The sequence below is a fragment of the Orycteropus afer genome, unplaced genomic scaffold (assembly GCF_000298275.1).
Source record: "Orycteropus afer afer isolate SDZICR_OR568_19922 unplaced genomic scaffold, OryAfe1.0 scaffold00054, whole genome shotgun sequence".
Taxonomy (NCBI): Eukaryota; Metazoa; Chordata; class Mammalia; order Tubulidentata; family Orycteropodidae; genus Orycteropus; species Orycteropus afer.
In genome coordinates, this window is record NW_006921641.1 from 6,085,702 (window position 1) to 6,096,098 (window position 10,397).

General features: G+C 44.2%; 1 protein-coding gene across 1 annotated transcript in view; it reads left to right on the forward strand.

Moving 5' to 3' along the window:
• The window catches only part of GALNT14 (polypeptide N-acetylgalactosaminyltransferase 14), a 378,698-nt gene extending 374,146 nt beyond the window's left edge, over window positions 1–4,552 (forward strand). Inside the window, exons 14-15 of the mRNA XM_007938807.2 lie at window positions 3,024–3,143; window positions 4,394–4,552. Coding sequence (XP_007936998.1) covers window positions 3,024–3,143; window positions 4,394–4,552 — 279 coding nt within the window. The remainder of the gene's footprint in view (window positions 1–3,023; window positions 3,144–4,393) is intronic.
• The last annotated feature ends 5,845 nt before the right edge of the window (window positions 4,553–10,397 follow it).

Sequence of the window (10,397 nt, forward strand, 5' to 3'; positions counted from 1 at the left end):
TATCAGTGAATGGGCCTCCTCACTGGCCTGCCTCCTCCCAGCCCCTGGCATGGGGATATGGCCTTTGTTTTCCCCTTCCTAGGTGTTACTGCTGGAAACTGACCAAGGAGAAGGCTCTCCTGGCAGGTATCTCTGTGGAGGCAGCTATGACCTATGTTTTAAAATACTTATAACTCAGAAGAAGGGTCTTCTTCCATGAGCTCCAGAGCCAGCTGTGACTCTACCAGCATCAACAGTAGCAAAGCTCTTTATGAGTGTAGGTTGAGGACCACTTATGGGTATGTGACCACATACCACCTCTCTGAGCCTTAGTTTCATCATCTGTAAAATAGGCATAATAACAATACCTTCTTAATAGGAATCTTATGAAGGTTGGATTAATTAATCTATGTAAAGCTCTTAGAACAGTGCCTGGCACATAAGTGTTTGAAAAATGTTAGCTACTATTAACGGTATCATCATCAACATTACATCACCTTGGTGTGTATAGATTTCTTTCCCCTTGCAGCTTACCCTGGAGGAAAGCAGATGGTATGTATGGAAGAATGGCAATGCTTACAAGGCCAGCAAAAAAACTTGATGTGTTCTGATAAGTACGTTTTATTATACAAAATTTCAAATATATGCTAACACGGAGGCTGAGAGAACAGCATAAAGAAACCCCATGTACTGTTGCTGAGCTTCAAGAGTTATCAACTCCAAGCAGTCTTGTTTCAGCCATATTTCCATCCACTTCCCAGGGAGCATGTTCTGGTGTAGGGCTTCTCCCAATACTAGCAGTTTGAAAAGAGACAAAGAATCTGAAGACAGAGCCATCCTTGGGGGACAGCAGCTCCCAGTATCTGAAAGCTTCATCCAATGTGAGGGGGTAGGGGAAGGTCCCAAATCTGGGAGGCAGTGGTCAGTACACAGTGAGTCAGGCTGACGCAGGGTGAAGGTACACCCTGCAGTTAGGACAGCAGGGGGCTCGAGGTTGTGGGAGAGAGGAGAGCAGCCAGGTCACATAGAGAAGTTAGCAATGTTCAGCACACAGTGGAGTCCAGGAGACGACTGGAACCAGGATGCAGCTGGCACAAAGCAATCAGGGAAGGGAGAGGAGGAAGGACAATGCACAGTATTGTCAACTTAGGGGACACTTGGTCCTGGGGCTGGTCTGCTAAAGGCCCATTTTTGATTCTTGGAAAAAGAAGTCACATATGGGTAGCTTGGTTCAGAGGCTAAGGGTCAGCTGATTACAGGAGTGTAATGGAGGGGAATAGATATAACCTTAATAGGAATCCTTCCTGAGTTTCCCTCAAGGATCTGATTCAAGAATCACCTTTAGGCAAAGGGCAAGAATTGTTCCCATTTCCAGTCTAAGGGAAAAACCCTCTTGTCCAGGCTCACAGTCTGAGAAGGGTGATAGTGGCACTTTCTGACCCCTGACTGAAGAACTGGGAAACACTTTAGGTGCTCAAGCTGCGGTTGCTTCAGTCTTGGGCCCTTTGGAGGAAATGTGAGAGTTCTTGCTTATAATGTACCCCACAGAACACCACCCCCATTCCTTATGTCACAAAATGGCTACTCATCAGTTCAACTTCTCGGCTTCTCTCCTGTGAGAGGTCTGTGGTATAGATGATCTCTTATACTGGCATGTTGGGGCCCATACACACCCTGAAATAATCTTGTTCCTCATAACTTTCTTCTTTCCCACTCAGCTCCTCTTCCACTCTCTTCCTTGGAACACTTCCTTGTTCCCTTTGCCAGTCAGTCTACCTTAGCATAGCTCTGTGTTCTGAGACATTGATTTGGACTCTGGCTCAGTGCCTAAGGCATTTGACTGCTAACCAGAAGGTTGGCAGTTCAAATACACCAGCCACTCTGCAAAATGATGACTGGGCAATTGTAGTTATGTTTGTGTGTCAACTTGGCTGAGCCTGGTTGAATGGCTGGGCAGCTAGTGGGAATTATTCCCCATGATGAGATGGGCAGTCAACTCCATGGTGGGATCTACCACAAGCAGCTGAGTAGCTGCCTTTGGGATGTGGTATGCTTCCTGTATATAAGGAGAAGCCTTGGGAATGGTCTCTAGTCTATGGCACTCTTGGACCCTGCATGTAACCATGTTGTTGCTTAGCACCCTGTCATGCTCTGCTGACCTTGGGACATACAATGGATTTAAGTTAATGGCCTGCTGTGTGGTTTGGTAACGACGGGACTGTGCCTTTTTACTTGTCAACCTTGGGGCTTCTCAGCCTCATCAGCCAGCAGCTGTCTGAGTGAAGAAATGCCTCTAACTCCAGTGGGCCGGGAGCAGGAGGCAGAGCTGGACCCCGAGGTTGAGGGACTTTCACTTAGCCCCTAGAGCCTGGCACTTTGAACTTGGATTTAAAACTTCCAAATTATAAGAATAAACTCCTGTTTGTTAAGGCCATTTCATTTGTGGTATATTTCTTGTCAGAGCAGCACTAGGTAACCAGAACAGCAATCTACTTCCATCAAGATTTACCGCTTCGGAAACCCAATGGGAGTTGCTATGAGTCGGAATCAACTCAACGGCAGTGGGTTTGGTTTTTGGTTTTCTGGTTCAAAGAAAAGGGTAGAGTCTCCTAGAGAAAAGGAATATATTCTCCTAACCTGCCAGATACCAGCTTGAAATGATACATGTGAAGAACAGGTTAGGACTGAGACGTTTTTTCCAAGAAAGCATCTGGAGAGCGAAGGACTCCCTGAGGTGTTGTTCACGCTCTCTCCCAAAGCCCAGTATTTTATAGCAATCCCAAAAGCAGTGTGTTGGCCCCAGATCTAGCCCCTTTCCCAGGGTGTGAGGCCAGAGACTTCACTGGGAATGTGACCTCTGGGTCTCTAGTGCTTGAATAGCATTTTCCAAGGGGGCATTGTTCACAGTCAATTCCTGCCAGGACTACCCCCAACCCGTCTAGTACTCTATCAATCTGTAATGATCCTCATACATAGTCACAGTGTATTCAAGGAGTAGTGGCTTCCAAGGACCCCAGTGAACCTTTCTTGATCTCTTCCCCCAGGTGTGGGCCTTCACGTACACCCAGCAGATCCTCCAGGAGGAATTGTGCCTCTCGGTCGTCACCTTCTTCCCTGGTGCCCCAGTGGTTCTTGTGCTTTGCAAGAATGGAGATGACAGACAGGTAAGTGCCCAGAGGGTTCACCCTGGGGCAGTGCAGCCTTGAATAACATGACTGCCAGTAACATGACTACCATGCGGATCCAGGAAAAGAGAAAATATGAGGAGAGGAAGTATTTGGGGTGACAAGAAGGGTTGATAAGAAAGGGGTCCTTGTGGCTAGGACTGGGAGGGGGATGCTGCCTCTGACACCATCTATGATGGAGACATCAGTGACAGCTCTCCCTGAGCTGCTGGCCCCCTGGAAGTCTGCCATCTTCACTGGACATACCATACCATATAAGCTCATGCTATCCTATCCTGTTGTTGCCCTAACCCCAACCTGGGATCCCAGATCAGGAGAGCTCTGGGGCAAGACCTTTAGGGCCTCAAGGATGAGAAAAACTGGAACCTTTGCCTTCAGTGACCTTGGGCTCTGGCAATGTCTCCGCCATTGTGCTGAGCTATCAGTTCCTCTAGCAGCAAGGTGCTGGCTCCATTCAGTTTCCTGGCAAACTGGATGTTGGACTTAGAGAGACCAAGATTCAAATGCCTGCTCTATAATGGCTGTGTGACTCAGAGCAGGTTACTTGACCTCTCTGAGCTTCTGTTTCTTCCTTTAAGGAATGAGGACGATGACATTCAATACAGGATATTCACAGCCATTAAACGAAGTACAGAGTTCAGCACCTGTAAATGGCAGTTCCCCAGTGCATATCTATATCTTCTCTCCTTGTCATGGGAGATGAAGTCTGAGAAACAGCAGCAAGAGACTCACCTCTGCTTGGGCACCTTGTGTGCTGAAGCACTTTGGAGAAGCAGAGGTTTATATGGATGCTGCCCAGGATCCCTGGCCCCCCACCCCTCACCCCTGCTCCTATTGCCTTCTCTGCTCCCAACATCCCTAGCTCTCTCCCACTTGTTTATAACACTGAACATAAGCTTGTATCTTTTATTTGTTTATTTATTTATTTAGGTTGCTCTTGTGACTAACTTGCTTCACATTCTCTGGCCGATTGCTTGGAAAGTTATTGCCTCCTAATGAGTTTTCCTAGCAAACATATTGATCTCATTTTTACTTTTATAAATCCAATTTTTTTGAAAAAGAAAACAATACCTGGCAGAGTAATTAGTTGCAATTTCATTCCTCCATGAGATTGTGAAGTCAGGTCTCTGAGGGACCCTAGGCATGTAGTTTAAAGATCTTCGATTATGTTGTAACTCCAGCACTGGCAGAGAAACCTGCTTCATCCTCTCTCCTCTTTGTCCTTTCAGCAATGGACCAAGACTGGTTCCCGCATTGAGCACATGGCCTCCCATCTCTGCCTTGATACGGACATGTTTGGTGATGGCACTGAGAACGGCAAGGAGATAGTTGTCAACCCCTGTGAGTCCTCACTTATGAGCCAGCACTGGGACATAGTGAGCTCCTGATGGGCCTCCCAGAACCAGCCTGGGCCAGGGCTGCTTCCCCGACAAGAAGCAGACTGGAAATGAGGCTGTGAGTAGCCCGTGACTGCACCACATGCCCTGAACTGGGAGGCAGAGGCACAGCCACCTAGCACAGGAGCAGCTGTCTCAGGGAAGGTGGAGAAGATTGCAAGCTATGTGGGGGCTCAGTGACAAACCCCACATGTTCTCAGTGTGTTGAATTCCAGTGCTGGCCATGTTTCCCAACCGGTATCTGGAGTTAGATATCTAATGGGAAGTATGTTTGTCCCCTTTCTTACAAAGGAGGCACCCAGGGGAGGCCAGAGAGAAAGAAGCCTTCCTTGTTCCTTGTCACCAGGCCAGAAATTTATTGAGCAGTGAAGAATGGAAGTTGTTGTCAAAACAAATAAAGATAACCTTAGTTGTTTTCTCTGGATATCTGTTCCCTTTTTCTATTTCAAAACTAAAAACCAAACTCCTTGCCACCGAGTTGATTCCAACTCATAGCAGCCCCCTTTTGGGTTTCCGAGGCAGTAAATCTTTAACAGAAGCAGATTGCCTAATCTTCCTTCCATGGAGTGGCTGGTGGGTTTGAACTGCCAACCTTCTGTTTAGCAGTCAAATGCCTTAGGCACTATGCCACCAGAGCTTCTTTTTTTTCTATTTACCTCTAGGCTAATCTAAGTTCTCCATCTCATAGGCTGGGGGTGTGCACGGGTGGGACCTTGTGGCAGAGGGGACAAAGGAGAGGAAGGGGATATAGGAAACTCCTTTTGGTCCTGCTCTGCCCCCAGCTAGTTATGTGATCTTAAGAAGACACTTAAGAAGCCTCTGGCCTCCATTGTTCTGTGGGGGAACAGGACCAGATCAGTGGTTCTTACCCAAAGATATACAATCAGACTCCATCTGGAGAAATTGTATCTAATTCAGATGCTCTGGGACTCACCTGTGGAGATGCTGATTTATTCAGTAGGTCCAGAGTAGGGTCTGGGCCCCTCAGCTGATTCTGGCCTCACTGCCTGGTTTAGAACACTGGCCTAGATAGTCTTATTATGGGCTTATATCTGTAGCCATTAACACAGGGATTTCTTACTCTAATAAATCCCCAGTCTACCGTGTGCTCTAGAAATTGGGCACTGCCACTGCTTATTCTTATTAACTAGGATATAAGAGAAGGATCAATCCAAATTGTTTTAAGGTACCCAAAATATGTTTGTACATTCTCTGCTGAGATAAGTTCACTGTAGGCTATTTAGTAACTGCAAAAAGAGCATGGGGGCAATACCTTCTGACCTCCTCTAACTTCACAAAAGAGAGACAGAATCACCATCAGCAACCCAAGGCTTATTCCTTTGAGGCCAGACATGCTGCCACTCTCCAAACTTTTTACCAATTCTGACACCAACCATCCCACCTATGAAACTCACCAATTCTCTGCCAGGTTTGATAATTTGTTGCAATGGGCACACAACTCAGACAACATTCACGATTATGGGGTTTATTAGGAAAGTAATAGGCTACAATTCAGGTTCAGAAACACTCTCAGGATACAATTTTTCCATCAGGAGAGTCTCCCCTCTGCTATGCCCTCAGGCATGCCTGCCTCCCTGGCCCTTGGCCTCTCAGCCTGGCCTCTGTCCTGCTCAGGCAAATGCTATAAAGCTCTGTCAATAGGGGCACCCAGGTGAACCCCACTCTGCCAGCAAGGCTCCTGCTCAAAGGAGGAGGCTTTCTCTTCTCTTCTCAGCTTTCTCTGTGGGCCACCAAGCCTGCTGCTCTATCTCATGCCTCTTGCTTCCTCTGCCATTGTCTCTGCTGGTTGTCTTTGCCGATCATCTCTGCCTTTCTGCCAAGGAGGTACAGCACAAAGATCTGGGGTCCAAGGACACGCTCTACTTCACCTCCAGCTCTTCTCTCTTGACGGCAGTGAGATCCCAGCTTCTGTCTCTAGGAGAGCTCACTTTAAGCCTAGCAGAAATACAAAACTAACCAATCCCCATGTGCATGGTCCCACCCAGTAATCTGGTGCGAATCACAAAGACTGGCTAGAAAAACCATACCAAGTAATTCACTGCACCACAGTAACTGTTTTAGGTATCTATTGCTATATACCAGATTACCCTGAAATTTAACAGCTTAAAGCATCACATACTTATTACCTCATGTGTTCTGTGGGTCAGGAAACCAGGCACAGCTTAATGGGATTAAGAGCTTGTGCTTTAGGATCTCTAACAAGGCTGCAATCAAGATGTTGGCTAGGGCCACAGTCATCTCAAGGTTCAACTGGGGCAGTATCTGTTCCACGTTCACTCATTCAGTGGTTGTTGGCATGATTCAGTTCTTTTCAGTTGGGCACAGGCCACCCAGAGGCCCATGAGCCTCTCCAGCATGGCCACTGGCATCACCAAAGCAAGCAAGCTGAGAAGTTAGAGTGCCAGCAAGAGAGAGTACAAGCAAGACAGAAGTCACATAACCATATCACAACCTGATCTCAGAAATTACTCCCCATTGTTCTTGTCATAAGGAGCCTTGGTGGCACAGTAATTAAGCACTTGACTGCTAACTAAAAGGTCAGCCTCTCCACAGAAGAAAGAAGTCTTCTTCCATAAAGATTACAACCTTGGAAACCCGATGAGGCAGTTCTCTGTCCTAGAGTCGCTATGAGTCAGAATCGACTCTATGGCAATGTGTTTGGGTTTTTGGTTGTACTCCTGCCATATTCTCTCTTTACAGACAAGTCACTAGGTCCTGCCCACACTCAAGAGAGTGAATGCCAGGAGGTGGGGATTGTGGGATTATGGGGAGCCATTTTAGAATCAGCCTATCATGGTAACTATTATATTCTACACAAGTGTCTACCTCTCCTTCATCCAGAAAGCCCTGCAGTGATAGGCAGTGGTCCAAGCTCATCACTATAAAATCCATTACTGTGGACTACTGTAGACTTAGAGAGTGAAATGCTGAGTATGTGCAGACCCAGAATCTTTTCTGGAGGTTTAGTTGTTATCTTTACACAATCCTTCCATTGCCTTGTTTACTTGTGATTTGACTCTTTTTTTAGGGCTATTTCACTTTGCACTGTGAAGAGGAGATGAGGCCATGAGATAGATACAGACATCTATAGAAGACGTTCTGTGACTCCTTAGTCCACAGGGCTCAAACTAGCCTTACGGACATGGAGCACAGTTCTACTCTGAAACATATGAGGTCACCATGAGTCAAAATAAACTCAACAGCTAGTTTCTTTTTTTTTTTTTTTTAATCTGCTAGTAGAGACATAAGGATCCCTGGTGGTTCAATGCTTAAGTGCTCAACTGCGAACCAAAATTGTACCCGTAAAGACTGTTTGTTGTTACTGTCAAGTGATTTCTGACAGGTAGCCACCATATGTACAACAGAATGAAACACTACTCAGTCCTGTATCATCCTCACAATTGTTGCTATGTTTGAGCTCTTCTTGTAGCCACTGTGTCAATCCATCTCATTGATGGTCTTCCTCTTTTTCATTGATTCTCTACTTTGCATGATGTCTTTGTTCAAGGACTGGTCCTTACTGGTAACATGTCCAAAGTACATGAGGCAAAATCTCACCATCCTAGCTTCTAAGGAGCATTCTGGCTGTGCTTCTTCTGTGACTGATTTATTTGTTCTTCTGGCAGTCCTTGGTATATTTAATACTCTATACCAACACCATAATTCAACACCATAAATCTTCAGTCTTCTTTTTTCATTGCCCCACTTTCACAAGGATATGAGACAATTGAAAATACCATGGCTTATATCAAGTGAACCTTACTCCTCAAAATGACATCTTTGCTTTTTAATACTTTAAAAGTCTTCTACGGCAGATTTGTCCAATGCAATACGTTTTTTGGTTTCTTGACTGTTGTTTCTGTGGGTGCTAATTGTTCATCCAAGTAAAATGAAACCATTACAACTTCAATCTTTTCTCCATTTATCATGATGTTGCTTATTGGTCCAGTTGTGAGGATTTTTGTTTTCTTTATGTTGAGATATAATCCATACTGAAGGCTGCAGCTTTGATCTACATCAGTAAATGCTTGAAATTTTCTTTGCTTTCAGCAAGCAAGTTTGTGTCATCTGCATATCACAGGTTGTTAATGAGTCTTCCTCCAATAATGTTGCTGCATTTCTCATATAGATCAGCTTCTTGGATTATTTGCTCAGCATACAGATTGAATAAGTATGATGAAAGGATACAACCCTGATGCACACCTTTCCTGATTTTAAACCATGCAGTATCCCCTTGTTCTGTCTGCATGACTGCCTCTTGGTCTATGTACAGGTTCCACATGAGTGCAATGAATGCTTTGGAATTCCCATTCTTTGAAATGTTATCCATAATTCATTATGATCCACATAGTCTAATGCTTTTGAATAGTCACTAAAACACAGATAAACATCTTTGTGATATTCTCTGCTTTCAGCAAAGATCCATCTGATATCAGCAATGATATCTCTCATTCCATGTCCTCTTCTGAATCTGACTTGAATTTCTGACATTTCCTTTTGTATGTACTGCTGCAGCCATTTTTGAATTATCTTCAACATAAGTTTACTTACATGTAATATTAATTACATTGTTTGATGATTTCCACATTCCATTGAATCACCTTTCTTTGGAATAGGGATGGATATGGATCTCCTCCAGTCAGTTGGCCAGGTAGCTGTCTTCCAAAATTTTTGGCATAGATGAGTGAGAGCTTCCAGTGTTGCCATTTGTTTGTTGAAATATCTCAATGGGTAATCTGTCAATTTCTGGACCTTTGTTTTTTACCAATGCTTGCACTTCTTCCTTCAATACCATTGATTCTTGATCATATACTGCCTCCTGAAATGGTTGAACATTAACCAATTCTTTCTGGTAGAGTGACTCTGTATATTCCTTCCATCTTCTTTTGATGTTTCTTGTATTAAGATTGCTATGAGTCAGACCCGACTCCACAGCAGTGAGTTTGGTTTGGTTTGGTGTTGTTCAATATCTTGCCCATTGAATCCTTCCATATTCCAATCAAGGCTTGAATTTCGTCTTCTTCTTCTTCAATTTTTTAGCTTGACAAATGCTGGACATGTTAGTCTTTTTCAGTTTTCTAACTCCAGGTCTTTGCACATTTTATTTTAATACTTAATTTTGTCTTCTCAAGCCACCCTTTGAAATCTTCTGTTCATCTCTTTTTCTTTGTCATTTCTTCCATTTGCTTTAGCTATTCTACACTTAAGAGCAAGTATCAAAGTCTCTTCTGACATCCATTTTGGTCTTTTCTTTCTTTCCTGTCTTTTTAATTATCATTTGCTTTCTTCATGTAGGATGCTCTTGATATCATTCCACAACTCATCTGATCTTCAGTCATTTGTGTTCATTGCATCAAATCTGTTCTTCAAATGGTCTCTAAATTTGGGTGCATTATATTCAAGGTCATGCTTTGGTTCTCATGGACTTTATAAAATTTTCTTCAGCTTCAGCTTGAACTTGCATATGGTCTGTTCCACAGTTGAGCCCCCGGCCTTGTTTTGACTGAAGATATTAAGCTGTTCCTTTGTCTCTTTCCACAGATGTAGACTACTTGATTCTTATGTGTTCCATCTGTAAATCGTTACAAAAGCAGATAGTGTCATCTTTCTTCTGTGGAGCTCCTGGTGAGTTCAAACCACTGACCTTTTGGTTAACAGCCAAATGCTTTAACCACTCCACCATCAGAGCTGTCCTATAGGTCTACTATGAGTTGGAATTTACTCAATGGCAGTGAGTTTATTTATGGTTTGATATTCCATCTGGTGAGGTCCACGTGTATAGTCGTTGAAAAAAATATTTACAATGAATAAGTCG